Source organism: Naegleria gruberi, assembly GCF_000004985.1.
Source record: "Naegleria gruberi genomic scaffold NAEGRscaffold_56, whole genome shotgun sequence".
Lineage (NCBI taxonomy): Eukaryota > Heterolobosea > Eutetramitea > Acrasida > Naegleriidae > Naegleria > Naegleria gruberi.
The window spans coordinates 111,580-136,803 of NW_003163271.1; the positions used below are offsets into that span (position 1 = coordinate 111,580).

The 25,224-nt window shown below is 33.8% G+C and overlaps 10 protein-coding genes across 10 annotated transcripts; 6 read left to right on the forward strand and 4 right to left on the reverse strand.

The window, feature by feature from the left end:
- Nucleotides 1–565: 565 nt before the first annotated feature.
- Nucleotides 566–4,896, forward strand: NAEGRDRAFT_72811 (uncharacterized protein; the record flags this gene model as incomplete). Its single annotated transcript, XM_002672035.1, has 8 exons — nt 566–2,331; nt 2,381–3,248; nt 3,343–3,402; nt 3,445–3,525; nt 3,581–3,694; nt 3,750–3,963; nt 4,008–4,209; nt 4,251–4,896. The coding sequence occupies 8 exons, from the start codon at nt 566–568 to the stop codon at nt 4,894–4,896; spliced, it is 3,951 nt and encodes a 1,316-aa protein (XP_002672081.1).
- Nucleotides 4,897–4,935: 39 nt separating this feature from the next.
- NAEGRDRAFT_60888 (uncharacterized protein) lies at nt 4,936–5,806 on the reverse strand (the record flags this gene model as incomplete). The annotated part of the gene is made up of 2 exons (XM_002672090.1): nt 4,936–5,235; nt 5,282–5,806. 2 exons carry the CDS (start codon nt 5,804–5,806, stop codon nt 4,936–4,938), a joined length of 825 nt encoding a protein of 274 aa, XP_002672136.1.
- Nucleotides 5,807–6,334: 528 nt separating this feature from the next.
- NAEGRDRAFT_72812 (uncharacterized protein) lies at nt 6,335–6,937 on the forward strand (the record flags this gene model as incomplete). The annotated part of the gene is made up of 1 exon (XM_002672036.1): nt 6,335–6,937. One exon carries the CDS (start codon nt 6,335–6,337, stop codon nt 6,935–6,937), a length of 603 nt encoding a protein of 200 aa, XP_002672082.1.
- Nucleotides 6,938–7,275: 338 nt separating this feature from the next.
- Nucleotides 7,276–7,590, forward strand: NAEGRDRAFT_72813 (uncharacterized protein; the record flags this gene model as incomplete). Its single annotated transcript, XM_002672037.1, has 1 exon — nt 7,276–7,590. The coding sequence occupies one exon, from the start codon at nt 7,276–7,278 to the stop codon at nt 7,588–7,590; it is 315 nt and encodes a 104-aa protein (XP_002672083.1).
- A 264-nt stretch (nt 7,591–7,854) lies between these two features.
- On the forward strand, nt 7,855–8,355 carry NAEGRDRAFT_72814 (uncharacterized protein; the record flags this gene model as incomplete). Its single annotated transcript, XM_002672038.1, has 1 exon — nt 7,855–8,355. The coding sequence occupies one exon, from the start codon at nt 7,855–7,857 to the stop codon at nt 8,353–8,355; it is 501 nt and encodes a 166-aa protein (XP_002672084.1).
- Nucleotides 8,356–8,404: 49 nt separating this feature from the next.
- Nucleotides 8,405–9,667, reverse strand: NAEGRDRAFT_72815 (uncharacterized protein; the record flags this gene model as incomplete). Its single annotated transcript, XM_002672091.1, has 1 exon — nt 8,405–9,667. The coding sequence occupies one exon, from the start codon at nt 9,665–9,667 to the stop codon at nt 8,405–8,407; it is 1,263 nt and encodes a 420-aa protein (XP_002672137.1).
- A 248-nt stretch (nt 9,668–9,915) lies between these two features.
- NAEGRDRAFT_72816 (uncharacterized protein) lies at nt 9,916–11,100 on the forward strand (the record flags this gene model as incomplete). The annotated part of the gene is made up of 1 exon (XM_002672039.1): nt 9,916–11,100. One exon carries the CDS (start codon nt 9,916–9,918, stop codon nt 11,098–11,100), a length of 1,185 nt encoding a protein of 394 aa, XP_002672085.1.
- A 2,049-nt stretch (nt 11,101–13,149) lies between these two features.
- On the reverse strand, nt 13,150–13,725 carry NAEGRDRAFT_72817 (uncharacterized protein; the record flags this gene model as incomplete). The annotated part of the gene is made up of 1 exon (XM_002672092.1): nt 13,150–13,725. The coding sequence occupies one exon, from the start codon at nt 13,723–13,725 to the stop codon at nt 13,150–13,152; it is 576 nt and encodes a 191-aa protein (XP_002672138.1).
- Nucleotides 13,726–14,102: 377 nt separating this feature from the next.
- NAEGRDRAFT_72818 (uncharacterized protein) lies at nt 14,103–15,518 on the reverse strand (the record flags this gene model as incomplete). Its single annotated transcript, XM_002672093.1, has 4 exons — nt 14,103–14,257; nt 14,301–14,771; nt 14,812–15,107; nt 15,187–15,518. The coding sequence occupies 4 exons, from the start codon at nt 15,516–15,518 to the stop codon at nt 14,103–14,105; spliced, it is 1,254 nt and encodes a 417-aa protein (XP_002672139.1).
- A 466-nt stretch (nt 15,519–15,984) lies between these two features.
- On the forward strand, nt 15,985–17,236 carry NAEGRDRAFT_72819 (uncharacterized protein; the record flags this gene model as incomplete). Its single annotated transcript, XM_002672040.1, has 3 exons — nt 15,985–16,083; nt 16,132–16,183; nt 16,263–17,236. The coding sequence occupies 3 exons, from the start codon at nt 15,985–15,987 to the stop codon at nt 17,234–17,236; spliced, it is 1,125 nt and encodes a 374-aa protein (XP_002672086.1).
- Between the last annotated feature and the right edge of the window lie 7,988 nt (nt 17,237–25,224).

A 25,224-nucleotide genomic window follows, 5' to 3' on the forward strand; every position in this document is an offset into this window, starting at 1 on the left:
CAGGCTTTCAACAGAAATATCATTGGATGTGACAATATTAGATTGAGAGCATGTCAAATATATTTTTCTAGACAGTGCTTGCTTGTTTGTTTCTGATAAAATTGACCATGTTGCATTCTTCCAATCATTCCCAATACAAAACATATCCACAATATTTTCTTCTCTTTTTCCGATCAAATGACCTCTTACAATTAGTAGCCTTAGCAATGATTGTCTCGGAATGATGGTGAATTTCTCCAATCCAACACTTTTGAAAGATTCTTCAATCAACAAGCATTAACTGAAATTCGTTACATGACACAATAAGAAAAACAAACCTTCGGAATAAAGTTGGTTTGAACCAGTAGTACTATGAGAGACAAGATCTGATGTTGTTGAGCAAATCTTTGAATCATCACCAGAAGCCTCCGATTGATTGGCCTTGTTCATCACACTTGTCTATTTTTTAAAAAATTCATAAAAATAAAAATCAATACACTGAACTCGCTATTTGTTCGAAAATCTCCCGCCACATATTTACTTTTTGTTGTTTAGGTTCTTAGCTGAGAAAACACAAACTGTAAAAATGAGTGTACCAAGGTATCGCCCAGCAGGAGGTAGTCTCACTTCGAGGTTAAATCCCTCGTTCTTTGCCCTTGCTGACAGATACCCAAGTAGTGCGGAGGAGGAAGATGAAGCAAATGAAGATGAAATTGAGGAAGAGGAGTTTGCTTTTGCTTTGCCAAAGACTGGTACTGATTTTTTGTTAGGACCTAATCCTGTACATCTTAATTCATTGTCAGCAATACCTGAACCGGTATACAATGTTGACCCAACAACAGCTAGTAGGATGATGTTACAGGATTCAGCTAGGTTAACAGGAAAAAGACCTTATCATAAAGTTGTATATGATTGTTTTGGAGTTGGTCATGGAGACGAACATTTTGATGAGGAATCATTATTTCGATTTCTAGAAACAAATCCAATACCTTTAAATTTAGGAACAAATTGTCAGAGACAAAATCTGCCAAAAGTGACTAGCATGGTTAATTCCGATTCTTTATTATTCGAGTCTAGGTTTGAGAGTGGAAACCTTAGAAGAGCTGTTCAAATTTACGATTATGAATATGATTTAATTTTAAAATTTGATGTTGAAACAAATGGACATACTCAATGGTTCTATTTCTCAATTCAAAATGCAAAAAGAGGAAGAAAGTACAAATTTAATATTGTAAATTATTTGAAACAAGATAGTTTATATAATCATGGCATGCTGCCATTATTTTATTCAACCAATGATGCTTTAACAAAAGGGCAAGGTTGGATCAGGTCCGGAACAGATGTTTGTTATTATAGGAATAACATCAAACGAAAAGGAGGATCTTACTACACTCTTACATTTACCTTTGAGGTTGCACATGATAATGATGTTTGCTATTTTGCCTATTCATACCCTTACACATACACAAATTTACAAAATTATTTAAATAATTTGGAAAAAGACAAAGTGAGGAGTCAATATTTAAGAAGAAGAGTTCTATGTAATGATCTTGCTGGAAATTCATGTGATGCATTAACCATAACTTCTTTTGCTGGAGATCCTTCTGCTCTCAAAACGAGAAAAGGAATTGTTTTAACGGCAAGAGTACACCCTGGAGAATCCAACTCGAGTTGGATTATTAAGGGAGTCATCGACTTTTTAACTGGTTCGAGTATTGAATCGAAAGTATTACGAGAAAATTTCATTTTCAAAATAGTTCCAATGTTGAATCCAGATGGAGTCATAAATGGAAACTATAGATGTGCTCTTTCAGGATCTGATTTGAATAGAAAATGGCATAATCCAAACATCAAAACTCATCCAACAATTTTCCACACAAAAAAGATGGTTTTACAATTCCAAAAAGAACGAGAAGTAGTTTTATTTTGTGATTTTCACGGACATAGTAGGAAGAAGAACATGTTCATGTATGGATGTACTGTTTCGAAATATGGTGTGGAGAGATTACTACCCAAAATTTTCCCAAGACTTCTATGGAAGATTTCACCTCACTTTTCATTTAAGGATTGTCATTTCGGCAAACAAAAAGGAAAGGATACAACCGCAAGAGTTGTGATGCATAAGAGTGGAGTGAAGAATGCATTTACATTGGAGGCATCATTCTGTGGACCAGACACTGGAATACACATGGGAAGACAATTCACTTGTAAACATTTCGAGCAGATGGGCCACTACTTTTGCCAGGGTATACTTGAGTTTTGTAATCCAGAACAAACTCAAGTCAATCTAATTATCAAAGAATTAGATTTATTATTTCCAGAAAAATACAAAGATGAAGATTCCACAAGAGAGTAAGTATTTGACATTATCCAGACAAAATTAATGCCCAATTAATCACAGCAAATATTCCAGCTCAGAAGAGGATGATGATGAGCCAGTTCCACCTCCTCAGCTCATTGAGAAACTTTCCCAAATCCCTACCCCTAGAGTGTTATCCTCAAGGAGAGGATCTAATGCTTCCGAATACTCTCAATCAGTGTACAGTTATTCCTCGGTTGGCCGAAGTAGCCAACACTCTAGTACCACTTCAATTAACTACTCCAAACCAACAATAACAGTTCCAGTAATTATTCCACCAAAATTGAATCATTCCAATCCTCAATCAGCTCCTCCATCAGCTATCTCAGTAGGTAATACTCCAAGGACAGCTAGTTCTGCCAAAGTAATTCATCCAACACCACCACCAGTGCCACCCAAAGATTCTGATAAGAGACCAAACCTCCTTAAGAGAAGTCAATCCTTTTCTAATAATAATCAGCTTCCAAAATCAAATAAGAATGAGAAACCAGTTGAAAAACAGAAAAAAGTGACAAAGACAGTTGTGCAAGCAAAGAAAAAACGAATTGTCAGACCAAATAATACAGCTCGCTCAATGTACAAACCAAGACCTTACACGCCTCCAGCTATTGATATCAATCCATTTTCCTACGATACTGACAAGATAATTCAATCCTTCAAGACGACTGACAACACAAATTATGATCCAATCATGGAGCTCATTGAAAAAGTGGAATCCATTAAAAATCTAAGAAAGGAACGAGCTATTGAAAATTTGAAACAAGCAAAATTGAAACCAATGCAAGCCAAACCTTTCAACAAATTTGCAGCCTCTCCCTCTCTCAAACCCTCAGATAATTTATTCTCAATTACGAATTCCACAACAATTAGCACGACTTCAACCAATAGCAGCCAGCTCTTTCCTAGTATTGTTTATAAAAAACGATAAAAAAATGCTCGGACGCTCAACTTCGTATGTTTTTATTTTGCGATTTTTCATCATCAACAACAATAGAAACGGAAAGGCTTTTAGCAAACTCTTGAAAGGATTTGCTTCTCAACAAGTTAGAAACAAGACAATTAACGTACGTAAACAACAATAATTTCCGTGTTTTTAAATTTTTTAGTTGAATTATAGAGGAAAAGCAACTATTCGTGATGGATTGAGTGGTTCCACCACTGAAGTCGGTACCCCAGTCAATGATTCCGTATGTAATATTTCTATTAGTATTAGAATATATTTATTATTATTATTTTCTACAGATGTCTGTCTCTGTTTGGAGCAAGGGTTTCACAAGATGTTTGCAAATTAATCGTCCACGTGAATCTAACAGAATTACTTCTGAAGTCGCTAGGGATTTATTGCATCAATTTAAGGTTTGTTTCTCATCACAATATGATGATGATAATTATTATTCTTCATCAACAACAGGTTATGGATACCAACCCAATTATTAATCTTATTACTTTGTCTGGAATTGGAAATGGTTTTTTGAGTGCTGGATATGATTTTAGAGAACTTCAAAATTTGATGGATAAGGGTGATTATGAAACTGTTTACTCATTGGTCAGAGATACTCACAAACTTGCATACTATGCTGCTAACTGTGAAACTCCAACAATGAGTGTTATTAATGGTCTTATGCGTATGTTTCAATTATTATTAGAGTTTTTTAACTTGTTTAAATAGTCGGTCCTGGTACATCTTTGGGTACTTCTGCAAACTATGTTATTGCCACTCCTGGTTCTCTCTTCTCTGCTGCTGACTCTGCATATGGTTACTTCCCAGATTGTGGTGTTACCATGTTGCTTTCACGAGTAAATCAAAAGCATGAAGGTCTCGGAACTTTCCTCGGTCTGACAGGTGCTCAAGTCAAATCAAGTGATTTGGTGTAAGTTTCTAATTTTAATTTTTTTAATTAACTATTTAAAGTAATTGTGGAATTGCCACTTCATTCGGTATGGAAAGCATGTCTCAATACATTGCTGAACGTCTTCTTGAAGTTCAAACCGGAGCTAACCAAGATGATATTCATAACTGCATTGTGGAATCTACTGAATCTGATGTTCCTGCTTTGTCTTTCGCTTTTGAATTATATAAGATTAAGGAACACTTCTCAAATAAGAAATCTGTCGAAGAAATTATACAATCACTCAAAAATACTATTACTGATTCTACAAAGACAAAACCTGAAAGAGATTGGGCTGCTAATATTTTGGAAAATATGAATCAATTATCACCATTGAGTCTGAAGGTTACTTTCAGAGCTATTCAAGAATGTGACCAAGGATTAGGTTTGGATGAAACTTATCAAAGAGATTATCGTATTGCTTCTCGATTGATCAAATCTAAGGATTTTAAACAAGGTGTTAATTCTGTTTTGACTGGAATTGAACCTGTTTGGGAATTTGAATCAGTTGAAAAAGTTCCTGATAGTGTTGTTGATTCCCTCTTTACTCCATTGAGTTTCGAAAAGGATGTTGATTGCGAACTCCAATTACCTGAAGAAGTTTTCCTGGAAGATCAAATTCTTTTCCAAATCAAAAAGAACCAATCCGTCCAAATTGCTAAACAATAATTTATAATAAAAAAGTCTAAGAATAAGGAAATTTTGAATTTAGTGAACTTTTTTCCTTTCCACTCGGTAAGTATGAACATAAAATTGAAGAAATAAGAGCAAGAAACTTAGAATTACACCTTGTCCAAGCCATAATACCTCTTCACTACCACTACATTTGACTTCTGCCACATATAAATAATAGAGATACAATTGAGGAACTACTAGATCAAGTACGAATTGACCTATTTGAAGTATTGTAACATATTTCTTCCAAGTTACATTAATTCCAATTGCCGCCCTTGAATAATAATAGTACATGATTACATGAATATAGCCATTCGTCACAACTGCAACCCACTATAATAACAAGATGTTAGTGATTAAAAGAGTATAAAAAACATACCTGAAGAGACATCTTATCACAAAGAGCGACATAAACCAAGCCAAGTGTCACTATATGATGGTAGACGTGCAAAAAAGTTAGTGGTCTCCTTTTCAAAATCATCAATACTGTATCTATCAACTCGTAATGTTTAGATAAATAAAAGATATAAGTCCAAAAGTTTAATGGACCAACAGTTGTCGATGTTTGTGGATCACAAAATACAGACTCTAGAGAATATCCATTTCTAATATAAATCCGTATTGATTCCAATAAATTGCCAGTTGCCATAAACAAGCTAAGTATACAAAGAAATAAATTGTGTAAATAGGTAAACCTTTTCAATTCAAAAACCCTTTCCTCCTTCCGATATTTTAAATTAATTATAAATTGAAAAAGGTATATAAATATTGTATAGGCTATTAATGAAAAGAATGGATATCTCCAGTGACTCAGAGGTGTTTTTCCATATTCAAAACTAAAATTCTTTACGTAATCGGGATATAACGAATAAATGTTATCCAATATTTCAACAAATTGTGACATTCAATCCATATATACAAAATTATTAATCAGTGATGATGATGTTATTGTTGTCGTATCCGTGATGGTAGTATTATTATTTGTGTCAAGCAAAAAACTACTCTTCCGAATCAACTGTTCGCTCTTTTGGAAATTTTTTTAAATATTTTTTGTTGGAGAAATTTCCGATCAAGGTGGCCACAGCGAACAAGCTGAAATTCAACTATGTGACAAATTGGCTAATCGGTTTCTAGTACGAAAGGAGCAAGGTGGATATTGAGACGATATGCAAATTGTGTGTAAACTCAACAGGATAAATTTTCAGTTGCCATGGGGTATTAAGGTAAATTTTTGGTCTTCAAAACTGTAAAATGTCCATTTGAAAAGACTAATTGTCCAATATTTAACTGATCTAACGAATTCCTCTTCTTTTGTATTGAGTGTTACAGTAGCCATATTTCTTGAGATGAAAAGAAGCGCATATTTTCAAGTTGACAATACATTACAATTCCTTTTTAAACTTTTTAAAGCTGCAAATCTCATTTCAAAAAAATGTCTAAATCAGATTTCTTCCTGTTTGCTGCAATCTTTGTAGTGATTTCTGGCATTGCCCAAGCTAAATACCTTCAAATCTACCATTACAATTCTCGTAACTGTTTAGAATCCAACTATGTAAAGGTTGATATCTTTAGAGAGGGTTGTTTTTCCTTTGAAAATTATGTTGAAAGTCAATACGCTACTTGCAATGGTTCTTATGGTTATCTTGAAATCATGAAGAATCATATTGAATGTGGAAAGGACCCTATCGTATTCAAATTGGGAGTTTGTGTCAATATTGAAGATGATATAGTTCGTTCCTATAGAGTTACTTGTGGTGATTTCGTCTCCAAAGAGAAAATGTTCTGGGAAATGGCCTACAATGATAGAAGATGTGAAAAGTTTGTGAGATCAGCAACTGGTCACGTTATTGGAAAATGTGATGCCACTGCTGATTTTGGAGTTGGAGCAAAGGTTTACACATGCGAAAGAGATGATACCAGAGTTCAGGTACTTACATATAAATCCAGCACGCAATGTATTGGAGGAATTAGAACTAATCAAACATGGACTACTGAATGTGATAACAGATTCCAAAATGTTTGTGGACTTGTTTAGGTAATTTAATTATTTCCACATTCGAATAAATAGCATGAAGCATTTTTTATTTGAATATTCATTTCAAATCTTCAATTCAATCAATTCATAACATGCATTATCCATTCCATCAGAGCAGTAATTATTTTCAACATAATTATATAGATTCGAATCTCTAACGTCCTTATTCCAAGTAAAAAACTCCCATTTGTACATATTCAGAATCCAATATTACCCCATTCTCCCAATACTCCTCATCATTGTGTCTATTTGGAGAATAAATTTGTCAGCTTTGGATACAAGACAGTAAAACAACAATTTGAAAAAAACAAAACAACAATAATATAGAAACATACAAAATGGTGAGAAACATTGCACTCTCTGAAGTTGAAGAACATGGTCCAAATCATCAAGATCCTTGGATTATTATCTCGGGAAAGGTTGTAGCCTTTGGAACGTATAAGGATGAACATCCGGGTGGTGAAGATGTCATTCTCGAATGGGCTGGTAAGGATGGCACAAAGGCCTTCAATGATGCTGGTCATGGAAGTAGTGCTAAGAGTGACATGCAAAAGTATATAGTTGGAGAGTTTGAGGGTGCATCCGATGTTGCTGCAGCCTCATCAGAGACTGCTCCTCAGGAAGGTGAAAAGAAGGAATGTTCCATTCAATAATTTTGATATCTAGCTTTGAAATTGTAATTTAAGAGTATTAATTGTAAACTCAAAGATACTAAGATTGTATAATATAAATGAGAGTGAAATTTTGATTTTGAATCAATTCTATTTCTTTAAACAATGCAAAAAACAATGCTAGCAGAACGAACTATGTCTATTTCCAAAACAAATCCAAAATGCAAAGGACGAAACTTGACTTGCCTTCAATCTTATCCAATTGCTTTTGTTAACAAAGAAAATTGAAAAAACAATACATAAAAAATGTCAGCTCAATCAGGGAAGAATTGTTCTGTATGTTTTGTTTGTCTCGGAAATATTTGTCGGTCACCAATGGCAGAGATTGTCATGTTGGCTTTGATAAAGGAAAAGAAGGCAAAAGTTGATTTCATTGTTGATTCTTGTGGTACGGCTAGTTATCACGTCGGAGAGGAGCATGATGATAGAACACTTTCCACATGTAAAAAGTATTATCCATGGTTAAATACTGATGATATGAGAGCGAGACAAATTTGCCAGGATGATTTTGAAGATTTTGATTATATTCTAGTAATGGATGAATCAAATTTGAGAAATGTTAATTCAATTAGAAAGAACAAGTCTGGAAAAGCTAAGGTCCAATTATTAGGTTGTTATGACCCTGAAAAGAAGAATTCAATTGTGGAAGATCCATATTATGGTGGAATGAGTGGATTTGAGTCAATTTTCAAACAAATTAAGAGAAGTTTGGAAAATTTCATTCAAATAATTGAGTCAGAGCAATAAAAGAATAATAGATTTATTATGATCCTTTTGAAATTAATTTACATTAGGTTTACAGTTCAATGAGTTGCTTAGGTTTTTCGACTTCTTGTTTAGGTTTTTTAGCTGATTGAGAATGGTAATGTTGTTTGGAAAGAATTTGTGAAAGAATTCTCTTCTTGTCTTTCAGTTCACTTTCTGAAGTATCGCAATGAATGGAATTAATTGTTGAATAAAAGTCGTTCTGTGTTGAAACAAAAGTATCAATAATTTTTTCATCTCGCTCCAATTCATTACTATTATGTTCAATCATCTTTTCAAGATTCTTTGTCAATCTTTCAACATGTTCACATTCGTCATATTCTTCTCCGTGATTGATTTCTCCAAAGAAAATTTCATGAATATATGAATTATTTCTCAAATACCTTTGAAGTGCTTCATTATAGACTGTTTCGTCGTGAGTCTCAGAAACTGAAAGAGCTGGAATTTTAGAAATGGAAAGTGATGCCTTTAACATTGAAAATTCTTCATCCCCTAAATCAAGTTCTTTAGAAGTAACTGTTAAACTTCTAATATCTTCAACGGATCTACTGATAGTATCATCTGGATTTGTAAACCAAGATTCCTTGGAGGAATATGGAGTTGTCACAGCTGGTGAGAATAATCCAATAGATGGTGATGCTGGTGTGTTAAGAGGAAGGAATAAAGATGATGCTGGTGTAGCAAGAGATGGTGATGTTATATTTTGAGTATCCAATGTCCTTGGAGTGGCAGGTGTACTGGCAGCCATAGATGAGGATGGACTTGATGGAGTTTCAACCTTCTTCTTTTTGCTACGGGATCTACTAGACTTTTTCTGTTCTTTAGCAATACTCTTCATGAATTTCTTCAGGTTATCATCATCTTCATCACTAACATCCTCACCATCAGCAACTGTGGGAGAAATTCCTTCTTCTTTACATAATTCGTGATAATTTGATGTTCTTCTAAGTTCAATTTCCAACTCTTCATCATCTTGAATAACCTTCCCTTTTATCAATCCATTTTCTATCAATTGATTCCAAGTACCAAAATAAAGAGGTTGATGTTTGGTTAATTCATCATAGATGACCGGACAACATTTCCTAAAGTGATTCTTAAAGTTGGTACCAAAATTACCCACAGCACGATCACACATTGGACATACTCTATAGGTTGTCGTTTTTCTCTTTGACTTTTCCGCAGTGTTGATATACCTGATAATACTCTGATCAGAATCCTTGATAATTCTTTCCAAAATTTGTTTAATTTGTTCTTCCGTCAACGGTGCTTCATTGGTCTTTTTCTTTTTCGACATTTTTTTTTAATTTAATTTCAAATATTTATTGTTTTATATTTTAAATAATACCCTTTTAAAAACATTATTTGAATACAACAATAATTTTTCAGCTACTTGAAGCTAATAGGGAAACTTACCATTATCATCGTATTCTGCTTTTCAACCTCCACTTTGAAGTTAAACGTCATGGTGATGAAAAAAGTTGAAACTCTATTAATAAAAATCTAAGTTGAAAAAATTATCATTAAAACTCTCAACAATCCAGGATGGAAGGAAAACAAGAAGAATTATCGGTATTGGTTATTGCTTCTGATAGTGTTCAGCCAACATCAACAAATTCTACTACCACTTCTTCTTCTTTAAATCATGATCTCTCCTCTTCCGAGGATCTATCCAAAAAGGAGGAAAATAGAAGAACAAAAAAGTTTTATGATAATCAAACAACATACTTTATGAATGAACAGAGTAGAGCATTCACTACAAGAATTGCTCCTGCTGTAGTTTTGGAAAGTAAAAAGAAGGATAAATCGGATAAGAGAGATTTTGCTAGGGAAGCTAAGAAAATGCAATCGAAACCAATTAATGAAAATTCTAAAAAGATTATTAAAGCTCCTTCATTGAAGGAGGATGACCATGGTTTGGAATTTGTCACAGAGGAAGAATTGTCTAGAGTTAAACAATTGGCACAAGACAAGTACCAATTAGATTTGGATCAATTGTTTCAATATGAAACTAATCAGGATTCTAATAACGTTGAATTGATGGAAAGATTGAAATTGAATCACATTGACGATATTTCACTTTTACTTGATATTTTAATACCACCTATTTATGCTACTCAATTGATTGAATTTGGAAGAGATAATTTACCACTCATTCTGCAATGGGAATATATTATGGATAAATTATTATTATCAGATGAAGATGAAGCACAATTCATCTTTCCACCTGGAAAGAAAAAACTTAGACATTTGGAACACAACATTACTGACTATTATAGAATACTATCTAGAGGTGTAGATCCTGAACCACTTAGACGAGTTGCTGTTTTGAGGAAAAAATCAGAAGCAAGAAGGCCTCTTGTTCTCTTGAGTGAAGTGTTGACCAATTCTGCACGATACCAACAACTTCAACAATTGTTAAAAGACAGAATTGATAAGCTTACACAAGAGGAAGAACTTAAAAGGATCGAGAAAATCAAACGGATTTTGGGTGACAAGTTTAATGGAGCACCTATCGAGGAGTGTGATAGTAATGGTTTTAAACTCGTAATTTCAAAAAAGAGGTATGAAGGTAAACCAAACAGATCTAAGGCAAAAGGTCAACCCGTGCTAACAGGCCAAACTGAAGCTGCCACAACAGAGCCTATTTCACCAAAGCCTTCAACAAGTAACTCTGAAGAAAAACCTCAAAATCAAAATCTCAATTCGTATGAAATTCTGAAAGCTTAAGAACATTAAATAATTTATTGATTTGCAGCAAACAGTGATTTGAGAATTTGAAGAACTTGTGAAATAGTTGGTCTCTCCAGAGGATCTTGTTTCCAACACCAAGAAATTAGATTGACTATTTCATTTTGCTCTTTAACAAGTATCATATTTGGAGAAAGTTCTGGTCTTTCACCTTTTGAAACTCTGTCCAATATTACTTGTGGATTGTTGCCCTTCCAAGGATTGATATGTGTAAATATTTCATACAAAACAATACCAAATGCAAATATATCCACTGCTGAGCTAAGTGGATATTTCCCCTTAGCAAGTAGAATTTGCTCAGGTGATTTGTATTGTACCATTACAGCATGCTCTGCTGCACTAACGTTAGGGTTATAATATTTGATCAGTGAGTGTGGAATTATCAGCATACCACACTCTCCACATGTTGGAGCAGAAGCAGTAGTGTTGCAAACATAACATGTGCTAGAATCAACCAAGAATTTACAATCATAGTCATCCGAAAGCATAATGTTAGCTGAGCTAACATTAACACAAATCATCTTCTTGTCGACATGTAAGAAATGCAATGCATTAGCTGCACTAATGGCAACCCTATAAATATTATTCCTTTGCTTTAGATTCTCTTTGGTATGGTTAATAGTTTCTGAACTCTTCTTTTTCGGTGGTGGTTTAAAAAGTACATCATAAAGAAATCCATTTTTACAATGCTCCATCAAGATTTTAAATTGAAATTTTTCCTGTCGCAAACCATATCCAATATGGTCCACAATTGATGGATGTTTTAGTGTACATAAGAGAAGAGCCTCTCTCTTCCATGATTCTAATTGTTCTGGTTTTGAGAAAATAACTGTTCTCACTGCATACTGTTGATTATTAAACAGGCATTGTCTCATTACATAATTATGTCTTCTATCAATGACTTTATCTTCTGTCACAACTAAATCATAATCTGGTAAAAAATACATTCTTTCTAACATTGATAAGGCTTCTCTATTGTCTCCAACAATCATAGAAAGAGCATCAGTTTTTTGTGACTCAAATGTCTTCTTTTCTGCATCAAACACGATTTTCCTCAAACGTTTTACAAGCTCTGGAAATGAAAAAATGTTATCAGAGAGAACTTTCTGTAATTCCAATTTGATAAAGTTTTGATGTAAATTATCTTCAAACATTTTTGCACCGGCAGCACTTTGGACTGATTGATTTGTCACATTATTTTCAGATATTCCTCTTCCATACGAAGAAAGTAATTGAACAATAAATCCTTTAGTTGGGTATTCAAGTGGTACTGTCAATCCAAATTTGTAGTGGGTATAGTTTGGAGAATTTTCAGAAGGAAGATGGATTGATTGTTCACAAGGAGTGTCATCGTCATCATTTTCTGAAGATAGTTTTGAAAATCTGCCATCTTTCATTGCACTAACTTGAAGTTTTTGCACTGGTGTGATGATTTGAGTGGAGAGACGAATTTCAATGTAGAGGAAGTTATTAATGTCTGGTAAATTAATGTCTGCAGAAATGTAGAGAAAGTAGTTCGTTGTTCCGGTTGATAAGGAAGAAATAGAACAATCGTCACCTTTTCCATTAATTTCCTCCTCAGCAACGTAATGTTTTTCAATGGGTAAAGATAATTCTTTTTGTATTAAATCCTGAATTTGAATTTTGGAGAGAAGTGTTGGTTTTGGTGATGATGATTGTGGGCTATCAGCTGCAGCTGCCACAGCAGCAACTTGTTGCTTTTCTATTTGCTTCTTTCTGAACATTTTAAACCGATCCGAAGTGCCACTGTTATTTGAAGTCTATTTCAAGTTGTCTTTTTCGAGTCAAATTGGTCGACAGCAGTAAAGAATAACGTGTCGATCTATTTTTTCTAGCCTGCTAATGAGTACAAACGTACGACAGGTTGGTCAAAAGAAGAACGCATTTCGATAAAGAACTAGGAAATTCCAAAGAACAGAGGGCTGATAATATCGTGTATGAATCTATTGTTGTTATAATATTCTAGAAATTTCATATTTACAATTGTTTTTTAAATTTAATTTTTTATTAGATCATTGACTTGGTGAAGAGTGATACAAATTGTTCAAAATTCAATGCTCCCTTATTTGCTGTATCAACAATTGAGAATAAATAATCAATCTCTGCATCGCTCATCGAAACATTACCTGGTGCAGACTCGGAAATATTTCCCAATCCTTGAAGTTTATAAATCATTGATCTAAATTCTTGTTTTGTAATTTCTCCATCTTTGTTTTCATCAAACAAATTAAAGGCTTCCTTCAAGTCATTCTCGGTATGCATTCCGGCAACCTTTTTAGACTTTTTACTTGTAAGGAATGATAAAAGTTTGTTGCCCTTACTCTCATCTTCACTTTCTCCAATTAATTCTACAAATTGATCAAAGGTTATTCCGTTTTTATCAGAGGATGAATTAAGGTCATTGATGAGATCAGATATTTCCTTTCCGTTTGTTTCTGTTGTTCTTCCCAACTTGGTAAAAACTAACATTAAATCGTGCTCATCCAATAAACCATCCATATCACTGTCGAACATATCAAAGATATTTCGATATGTTTCTCTATGATAGTTTTCTTTCTTGAGCATGGAAGGATTGATAGGCATTTTGATAATTTACAAACTCTTGTAGACGTACAGGGAAAGAGTGGTAGGTTTGTTTTTTCTTTGAAAGTGTCCCCAAAAAACTTGCCCAAGAGACAGTGTTGTGTTGGCTGTTCTCTATCATCAATCGTTGAATCGTAATAATATAATCTCCCTGAGTTAAGAGGCAACTTGTGTGTCTCTCTCGTATTTAGCACAAAACGAGTCGTATCCTTCTCTTAAAAGATAATTCAAGCTTCTTAATTGAGGTCCATCGATGCAAACAAGGAACAGTACCCCGAAGAACTGACTTACAAAATTCTCTTGCTGGTGGTGTGTGAGGTTTTGTATAAAGCAAATACCAAAGAGAGAATTTGCTACTGTGGATCAATAATGATGAATCAAAGATCATCGTCATCATCATCATCTTCATCATCTGTTATGAGAGTTTTATCATAGCCAAACATTCGTTTAAGCTCTTCATAAAGAACAAAATGAATGGCATGACCTGGAAACACCCTTAGGGCATTCAATCGCCATCCTCTGAATAGGGCAGCTGATGAGGTTTATATTAATGTTGGTAATTTTAAAAAACTTACCCATTCCTTCCTCTTGAATGATTCTCTTGAAAGCATGCATAGTATTCTTGTACATTGGTTGTCCTTTCTGAGTAAAGAGTGGTTCTAAGGCACTTGTTGACGCACTTCCTTCCGTCTTGATAGAGGTACTGCCATATCTTGTTATTCCACTTGAAAATTCGTCAGCCTCCAATTTGATAAGATTGGGTTTTGGTAAACTTCTGTCATGAATATCAGAATGAGATATAACAGCAGAGTCAATAACTGAAGGCATTGTACCCATCAATTGTCTTCGTCTCCTTACTGTGTCAGCAGGATAAGACAATGTCTTCCCTAGAAAAGAGCTAATAGTTCCGTAACTGAGCTTGAGACTGTGGTCCAATAAACTTCCTTTTTCAATTTGCCCTCCATTGAGCTCCTCAATCCTACTGTGGGTGTTTTTTTTCAATAACTCATAAGTCGTTATTGAGCACGTCACATAGGGGACAATACCTGTAAAAGTCAATCCTCCAATTTTAAAATAAAAACATACCAACCATTGAGGCTCCCATTCCTTTCCATAAAGCAAACATCCCTTCATGTTTCAACAATTCTCTCACGCACCGATAGGCACTTCCAAAGTACGGAAAGTAGGATGATTTTACGTGGTACTTGCTGTAATACTTGATAACAGTCAATCTGGTACGAACAAGATCGAGTGGATAGGCAAATACTGTCAAATTGATACCACTCATTAAGGCTGATGTGAACACTATTAAAAAATCCTTTTCATATTCTGGAAGCTTTGACAAAACTTGTGAGCTTGTGAAAATGTGAGTACTGAGATGTCTGTAAATGTCAAAAAACGCAAACTTCATAAAACTTGATAGAGGTCTGATTAAGAATGACTAAGCAATCCAAAACAAACCTTGTTGGTATTACTCTAGTTATATTCAATCCATTTCCTCTGAAAAGACTTGTCCAACCCTCATTTTCTGCCACATGTTTCATATATCCAACAATTCCCTTGGTCCTCACCAATTTTGCAACATCCATAGAAACTGTCGAGCTACCAATGAGTGCATAGGTAATGATTTCCGATGCAGCAGCTTGATTTCTGATTTGCCTCCTCAAATGTCTACATGTTTGTAGTTCAATTTTTAATCTTTCTATCGGGGCATAGAGTGTTTTTGTGATAGAAGAAGCAATGCCTCCAAACATTACAATCCTCAATTTTTCCAAATGTTTATCATCCAACATATTCAAAGCTCCATAGAGACCATCCAAAGATTTCTCCTTGTTGTTCTTATTTTCCAAAAAACGTTGACCATCTCTTACTTTAAACTATTTAACATGTTAATTTTCACAAATTGTTGATTAAACTCCTTACCCACTCTTTAAAAACCATTAAAATAAATTTTTGATTCGGAACTATTAAACAAGCAGAAGGTAAGTGATGTTGTCAAAATATTTTTTTAATTATTTGAACAACATCCATTTCTCCTAAATTGTTTTCTGGTAAGCCTCTTATTGCAACCGTGAGTAGTATTCTAAAGTTTCTAATTTCTGGAAAACAATTGGAATTGAGTGCATCATTTAATTACTTCAGGGTACTTGGGAAACATTCATGATTACAATGTTTGATGACTTACTTAGCTCTTTTTGTTGTGAAATTTGATGTTGATAAGTAACAATAAAATCATTCGTTATTTAGCTTTAATAAAAAATGTTTAATTCTACTGGTGATGACTCGACAGTGAATATAATCGACGATGATAGAATAGACAAACATCCGGACACTATAAAGACAGGTATTCTTGTAAAGGTTTGTATTTTAGTTTAGTCTTTAATTCAACAATTATAATTAAAAAAGAGAGGACAAAAGTATAAGACTTTCAAAAAACGTTACTTTGTATTGGTATCAGGTATGTACTAAGAAAAAAACAGCAGGAACCTAACTAAACAATAACAATTCGAAAGATGGTTATTTATTCTACTTTAAAGATAAAAATGATTTGGACCATCCCCTAGGAATTATCTACTTGAAATCGAATGCTTTTCTCAACAAGTCTGCAGAAATATCGGAAAGTGTCGGATATGGATTCACATTGAGATCTGGAGCTAAACGTTTCTTACTTGCTGCAGATTCTCCCGAAGAGAAAACAGCATGGTTAAGAGCTATTGATAAAGTAATGACATTGAGTGCTTCCAAAGAAAAGCTAGCCCAACAGGCAACAGCAAGAAAGAGAAGTGTAGCTGTGAATGGTAACTCACCAACAAACCAACCAGAAAATATGTTTAAATTGGATTCATCAGAAAATAGTGGTCCAAAGAATATGGAAAATTCAACTGTAAATTCTTTTGAAAAGGAGAAAATTGATAGACTTCAAAAACAAAAGGATGAATCTCTAATGATATTACAACAGATTGACTCTAATTTTGTAAAATTACTATCCTCAATTTCAAATCTTAAACGAGAACTCGAATCTTCCACTCTTGAAACAGTCGAACCAAATCAAGAAACTAAGGAAGTAACTTCAACACCATCATCACGAAAGAAAAAAGCAACTTCTAGTGACGATGATTTCTCAGATTCTGGATTTGATACTAGTGATTCAGAAAGCGAGAACGTTAAGCCAACCTTTGATCCAACAGCCATACTTGCTCCTTCGACAGTAGCTGATTTGATGAACCCAGTCGAAAGATTGAAAGGATTAAAGTCAACAATGGAAAAGATGTATATAGAATTGGAAAATATCACTGGAAAAGTGAAGAATGTACAACAGGATCAGGAGGATCTCATCAAACAAACCGAAACACAAATTCAAGAGTTTGAACAAGAAAATGAAGACCTCAGAAAGAGAATTCAAGAATTAGAAACAGAAAATGAGGAATTAGGTCATCACAAGAAGCTTTTAATTAAGGAAGTTAAAAAGCTTCGAACTGAAACCTCACAGCCCCAGACACAACAACAATAAATAACACGTTTGAGAACTAATTTGGGGTTGTGAGGTTTCAGAATATTTGTTACTATAGAATTCAATTTTGGTGGACGTTAAATGCTTCGTCATTTCTTATTACAGTTGAGGACAAACAAGCTTCACACAGAGCGTTAAATGCCACCAAAATTCTACAGTTACATCTTTAAAAAAAATACTCATTCTTTTCCTTACAAACCTTATTGATATTGATCGATCGTTATTTGCGAAAAACACTAGAGAATAAACGACGATGTACGATGTTAATAAGGACGATAACAACAAACGAAAGGCCTCTCCAACAAGAGATGCTCTCATGCAACAAAGGTTGGAACACTATAAAAAGTATAAAAACCTTTCGTCGGATGTAGATAGGGCTGATGATCAAGGTAGTTTTATTGACGATGAAAACTTTCTTCCTGTAACACCCTCCCCTAAGAAGAGAATTGATACAGTAAAAGGAAGAGAAACACCAAGAGAGACTACAAAGGAAACCCCAAAGCCTAGTATAACTCCAACTCCTTCCTCATCAAAGAAAGCTCACCCAAATATTCCAGTGCGGGAAAGTTTTCCTTCTCCATCCATGAAGTCTTTGAAACAGACCTATGATAATAGTAAGCTTAAACAAGATGAAGAGATGCAGTCTCTACTAGATAAATTAAGGGAAGAAGGTGAACAAAGACATCTTCAGCTAATCACTCTTAAGGAAAATGAAAAGGCCGAGTTTGAACAAAGAATTATGAAGAAGGCTGAAGATATTATCACCAAACATAAGGAACAATCCCAAAGAGCCCAAGAAGAAGTGTACAGAAAGGCCGAAGAGCTTATGAAGAAATATAAAGAAATGGCATCTTTCGCTGGAAAAGAAGTTGAAAAACTAAAGGAAGAAATGGCAAATCAAAAACTTCTCTATGAAAGAGATTTTCTTGAAAAGCAAGAAGCTGCTAGAAAAGTGGCCGAAGAAGAATATCAACTTAAGGTTCGACAATATCAACTCCAAATAGAAGATCTTCAAAAAAAGAACTATTTGCAAAGAGTTGAAATGAGTAAGAATATTGACGAAAGAGCAGAACTTCTCCGAAAAAGAGCTGAAGATGCTGAAGCTAAGTTGTTAGAAGAAATGGCCAGATTTCAAGAAAAGGAAGTTGAGTTCAGAAGTGAAATTGACTCCCTTAACAAATCATTACCATTATTAGCACAACAAAAAGCCGATGATTTAATGAGAGACTACAATCTCAATATTAAGAAGAAAGATTTTGTTCTTAGACAAGAGCAAGATAATCTTTTGAAGGAAAGAGAGAAAGAACTCAAAAACGAATACGAACAATTAAAGAAAGAATTGGAAGAAGCCAAACTTGAAAATGAAGAGAAAAAGAATCTAGAGTTCAAGAGGCTTCGTGACAAGATGGACAATGAAAAGAAGGTTTTCGAAGAAACTGTTAACGCTAGGTTTGAAAAGATGAAGAGTCAATTAGAGGCAGAAGTTGAATCGAAGAAGGATGAACTTCGACTCAAGGAAATGATGTTGAGAGATGAACTCGATAAGGCTAGATTAGATCTTTCTCACAAGGTCATTAGTGAAAAGAAGGACTTTGAAAATGATATTTTCATGAAGACTAAATCCATGATTATGGAATTTGAAAAGCAACTCGAAAAGAAAGGTGAAGTGCAGTCTGATGACCAAAAGAAACAACTTGCCAACATTTCTCGTGATGCTCTTGACAAATTAAGAGTTGAAAAAGAGGAAAGAACTCTTTTTGAAAAACAAGCAATGGAAAAGGCAATGAATGTTATCAAGGAATTCGAAGAAAAGATGAAGAAAGAATCCGATAGAATCACTCAAGAAAAGCTTAGAGATGTTGAAGAACAAGCCAGAAGAGACAGAGAAAGAACCGAGGAAGAAGCTAAAAAGAGAAGAGAGTTCGAAGAAGATATCAAATCAAAGTATGAGATATTTAAGGAAGAATACAAACGAAACTTGGATAGAGAGCTCTTGGAAAAGAAGAGAGAAATTGATTTAGAATTTGCCAAAAAAGAAGAAGAGTTTGAAAAAGAAATGCATGAGCAAAGAAATAACATTAAACTCCAAGAAAAAGATCTTCTGAGAAAGGTAGAAGGAATCAAACACGAAAAATTACAAGAATCAATTAATCATATTGAACAACTTAGAGGTGATTTGTACAGTCAGTGGGAAAGAATTTCCAAGGAGGAAGGTAAACGTGTTCTTGAAGAAAAGGATAAAAATCAAAGGGAAATTGAAGATATGAGACGAAGATATGAAGAAAAATTAAACCTCATTAGAATGACTACTAATAGAGAAATTGATGAAGTAAGAAAGTCTCACCAAGAACTTGAAACAAAGCTGAAGTTCGACTATGAGGAAAGAGTTCAAAAATTGAATGACGAAAAGAGATTCCTTGAAAAGGAAATGCAAACCAAGATAATAGATAAGAGAAAGGAACTTGAAGAACAATTCGAAAGAAAACTTGAAGAAGCAAAGAAAACTTTGGAGTCCTCATTAGAACGTAGGGATAGTGATGTAAAACTCAAGAAGGAAGAAATTGAATACGAAAAACTTTCCTTTGAAAGAAAGATTAGAGAGGATTACGATACTAGAATTAGAGAAATATCTACCCAATTTGAGAAGAGACAAAAAGAATATCAAGAAAATGAAATTGAGTTGAGAAGAAAACTCGAACAAGAAAAGATTGAACTTCAAAAGTTAATGGAAGATGAAAAGATGAAATACCAAGAAAGAGTTAGAATCGAAAATGAAAAGATTTTAAGAGAAAAAGAAAAATTGTTCAAAGAAGAAAAGGAAAAGATAATTGCCCAAACCGAGGAACGTGTTCAAAGTATCAGAAAGGAAACACAAGACAGCCTTTTCAATAACGACTCAAAGAGGGGTGAATATGAAAATAGTATACGAGACAATTATAGTAAGATGTTCAGAGAAAAGGAACAATATTATCTTACACAAGTTGAATCATTAAAACAAACTCTCAAGACACAGAGAGAGGAATATGAGAACAAACTCAATGAAACAGAATTGTCACTAAGAAAGGAAAGAGATGAGGTTGATAGACAAATGACTGAAAAGTACAATAGACTTGTTGAACAAATGAATGGCGACTCTAAGAGAGAAACCCATAAGAGAATGCAACAAGAAATTGAATTTGAAAGTGAAAAACTTCAATTTGAGATTAAACTTAAGAAGCAATTGGAAGATGAAAGAAAGAAGATGGAAGACAGAATTCATGAAAAGTTCCAAATGGCAGCTGAAGAAACAGAAACTCATTACAATGATATCATTAGAAATTTGAAAAATAGACTTGATGAAGAAAAGTCTATTATTGATTCAATGGGTAAGAGAGAAAAGGAACTTCAGAGAATGTATGAAGAAAAATTGCTTGATACCCAAAGACAAACAGAGTTTGCTAAAATGCAATATGAGGAAGAGTCCAAGATGAGATATACACATCTTCTTCAAGAATATACTCTCAAGGTAAGACAAGAGTTACTTGAGAAGGAAAAGAAGGAAAGAGAGGAAAGACAGAAAGAAATGGAAGAGTTGAACGCCAAGTTGGTTAGAATGGAAGAAGACAAGAGACTCTTCGAACAAGATGCTAGAGAAAGAGCTCTAGAACTTGTGAAAAAGGTTGAGGAAGATGCCAGAAGAGAAAAGCAGAAATTGGAAACATACTATAATGACCTTATTAGAAAGCTTCATGAAGAAAAGACCCTGTACAAGCAAGAAGTTGATGAACATTTGAGAATCAAGGAAAAGGAATTAAGAGCAAGCGTTGACACACTTAGAGTAAAGCTAGAACATGCAACAGATGCTAGAATCTTGGAAGTGAACGAAATTCTTGAAAAAGAACGAAACAGATTCATGAAAGAAATGAATGACAGAGCATTGAGAGAAAAGGAGGACAGAATTGTATTTGAAAAGCATCTTCGTGAGGAGATGGAAAATGAATTCCAACAAAGAGCCTCAATTGTTGCAGCAAATATTAAACTACAAACAGAAGAAATTGAAAGAAGAATGTATGAAACTGAAAATAATGAAAGAAATAGAATTAGAATATTTGAAGAAAGAAGAAAAGCTTATGAGGAAGAAATTCGTGCCAAATACAATATGATTATGAGTCAAGTTGAAGAAGAACAAGAAAAGAATCTTCAAACTGTAAAGAAAGAAATTGAAGAAGAAAGAGACCTACTCACTAAGAGACAGAATGAACTTCAAAAGCAGTTCGACTTGGTCACTATTTCTTATGAAAAGACTATCAGAGAAAAGTATGATTCTTTGAGACAAGAACAAGATCAAAGATATAAAGATATGCTCAAACAAAAGGATTTCCAATACCAAACCGAAATTGAAGATATGAAGAAATCAAGATCTAAGGAGGTAGAATCAATTGAAAGAGACAAGCTTGAATTTGAATCTCGATTGAGAGAAAAGTATAACCTGTTAGAAAGAGAATTGGAAGGAAAGTATATTGCCCTTCTTTCTGAAGCAGAAAATAGATACAAGAAGGATAAGCAAAAGTTAGAAACTGAAATAGACAAACTCAGAAATGAATTGCAAATTATGGATTCTCAAAGACTTGAGTATGAGCAACAAACTAGAAGAAGATATGAGGAAATTTTGGAAAAAGAAAGAAATGAAATCCTTAAAGATAAATCTCAAATGGAAAAACAATTTAAGAAGGAAATCGATTCTAATATTGAATTATTCAACGAGAGACAAAGAATACTCGAAAAGAGCAAGTTGGATTATGAAGAGTCTGTTAGAAATAAGTACATGAGAATTTCTGAAGAAAAAGAGAATCAATTAAAGGCCGATCACGAAAGCCAAAAGATGGCGGATCAAAAGAAGTGGGCTGAAAGACAGGATGAATGGCTTCAAAAGGAGAGAGAATTCGAAACCAAGATTATTCAATATGAAGATCAAATCAAGAATAAGTATGAAGTTATTATCATGGATAATCTCAACAAGACGCAAGCTGAAATGAGAAAGCTTAGATCTCAATTAGATGAAGAAAAGAATGCACTTCTCCAACAATTAACAGAAAAAGAAAGAGATTTGAATGCTAAATATCAAAGATTTGAAAGAGATTGCAAATCTAACTTTGAAAAAGAAAAGAGAGAATTGATTGCTCACCATGACTCTGTTATTGAAGAACTGAAGAAGGCTCTTGAGCAAGATAGAGCAACTTTGCAAAAGGCAGCCCAAGAAAACAGCTTGGAAATGGAAAGAAGATTGATTTCTCACGAAGAAAATATTAGAAAACAATACGAAGATAGATATGTAGAGTTGGATGGAGTTCTTCGCAAAGCCATTGAAGATAGAGAACTACAACTACAAAACGAATGGAATAACAGATTTGTTAAGGAACAAGAGAGAATGAATACTAATGATCTAGCAAGAATTGAGTTTGAAGATAGAACAAGAGACTACTTCTTCCAATTATTCAATAACAAGCAAGCTGCTATGGAGCTCCAAATTAATGAAGAAAAAATGAAATTAGAAAAGGAAAGAGAACAAATGAATATTGCTCTTTCAGACAGAATTCAAGAAATTAGACAAGAAAAGATTGCCTATGAAGCTGAAATTAGAGAGAAATATAATTCTCTCATCCAAAAGGTCCAAGAGGAAATTAATGTCATGTTAAAGGAAAGAGTTGAGACCGAAAAATCTGAATGGGTAGCCAGAGAGCAAACCTTCATTGAAAGAGAAACTGAATTACACAGGGAAAGAATCAAATCCGAAGAAGATACTAGACAAAAACTTGATCAACTTTTGGATTTGGAAAAGAAAAAGTGTAATGAAATCATTGAAACCCTCCAACAAAAGATTAATGAGGAAAGACATTTGGAAAAGGTTGAGCTTTCAGAAAAGGAAAGAAAATTGGAGGAATACAAGATTGATTATGAACATGTTGTCAGAGAAAAGTACAACATTATCTTGGAAGATGCTCAAAAGCACTACAAGACAATGATTGAAGAAGCCACTGATAATTTCAATTCTGAACATGACAAACTCATCAAGGAATTCATTAAAAGAAAAGAAGAACAAGATGGTGAATTACTTGTCTTACAAAATCAATATAGAAAGGAAATCGAAGATCAGCTTATCAAGTTCCAAGAAATACACACCCAAACAATCAAGATGAAGGAAGAACAATTCCATCTTGAACTTGAGGCTGTATCAGAGTCAATCAGAGAAAAGACTTTGGCAAATGACCTTGCTAGAATTGAATATGAAGAGTATGCCAAGAAGAAGTTTGAAGAAAATATCAAAGAAGAGCTCCAAAGAATTAAACTCATGGAAGAAAATATTAAGGACCGTATGAGAAAGGATTTGGAAGAAAGAGAAAGAAAACGCATTGAAGATAGAAAATCCTTTGATGTTGAAAAGGATATCCTTGAACAAAAGATTAGATCCAAATATGAAAAGATTGCAGAAGAACAAGAAAGAGTTCATGTTGCCCGTATAGAACAAATACAGGCTATGGTAGATCAAGAAAGAGATAATCTCGAAAGAAGAGACATTGAAAGAAAACAATTAGCTAGAGAACAAGCTGCCGAGTCTGAAGAAAAAATGAGAAAGTCTTTTGATGAAAAATTCAAACAACTAGTGGAAGAATATGAAAACAAGATTAGACAAAAGGATAGAGAAATGGTAGCTGAAAAGGATAAATTCAGTGAAGATATGAGAAAGAGAGAAGCTGAAATTACTCAAATCACAGCCGATTTAGATGAGCAAATATCTCAAAAATACAAGAAGATTCTTGACCAATCAGAAGAAGCAATTAGAAGAGAATTTGAAGTTAATGAAATGCACTTTAAGGCCGATCTCAATAAGAGGTTCGAAGATCAAATTAGAGAACTTGAAATTGCTTCACGTATTGAACAACAAAAATACGAAGAAGATATCCAACTTAGATATGAAAGTAGAGTTAAATCTGTTGACGAAAAGTGGAGAAGTGAATTAGACATTCTCAAGAAGTTCCATGATGAAGAGATTACCAAGCTTCATGACGAAAGTAGACAACAAAGACTATTAGAACAAGAAAATAGAACTCAATACGAGCTTGCAGTAAGAGATCAATACTTCACTAAGCAAAAGGAATTGGAGAATGAACATATCGAAATTATTCAAAGCATTAGAAAAGAAGAGGAAGAAAATAGATCCAAACTAAATGGTCTTTTAGAAGAAGAAATTCAAAGAGTCAAAGACTCTGTTTATCAAGAGAAGCTTGAAATTGAAAAGAGTTATGACAAGAAGCTTGACGCTGTCAAAAAGTGTTTTGATGTTGATATTGCTGAAATTAAAAAGCAATTCCAAGAAAAATCCACTGTCATGGATCTTGCAAAGCTAGATTTTGAACAAAAAACCAAAGCTAAATATGAAAAGATTCTGGCCGAAGTTCAATCCTCTTTAGAAAAGAAGTTGGATGACAGAAATAAGGAAATTGAAGAAGCTAGAAAGCAAATGCAACAAGAGAGAATGAATTATGAACTCCTAGTTAGAGAGAAGTATAATGAAACTCTGAAAGAAAAAGAAAAGCAAATGGAAGAAATCCTTAAAGAAAGAGAAATGCTTCTCCTTGATGATGATCAAAGAAGAAATCTTGCCTCCTTAGAAAAGGAAAGAAGATTAGAACAAATGAGAATTGAAAAGGAAGAAGAAATGAGAGCCAGATTTGAAAAACAAACAGAAGAAATTAGAGAATACAGTAAAGCACAAATAGAAGAAACAATCAAACAACTTGAACTCGAAAGAAATAAGAAGGAAGAAACTGAAAAAGAAATTATGAAACTCCAACAACAAATTGCTAGTATGCAACATAGTATGGATATGTGGAAATTAGAATATCACAAGACCACAACATTGAAATTCAAGAAATTAATGAGCGAAGTTGAGCTCAAAGCCAAACGTGAAATGGAAGAATTTGCCAGACAACAATTAGAAGAAGAAGAGA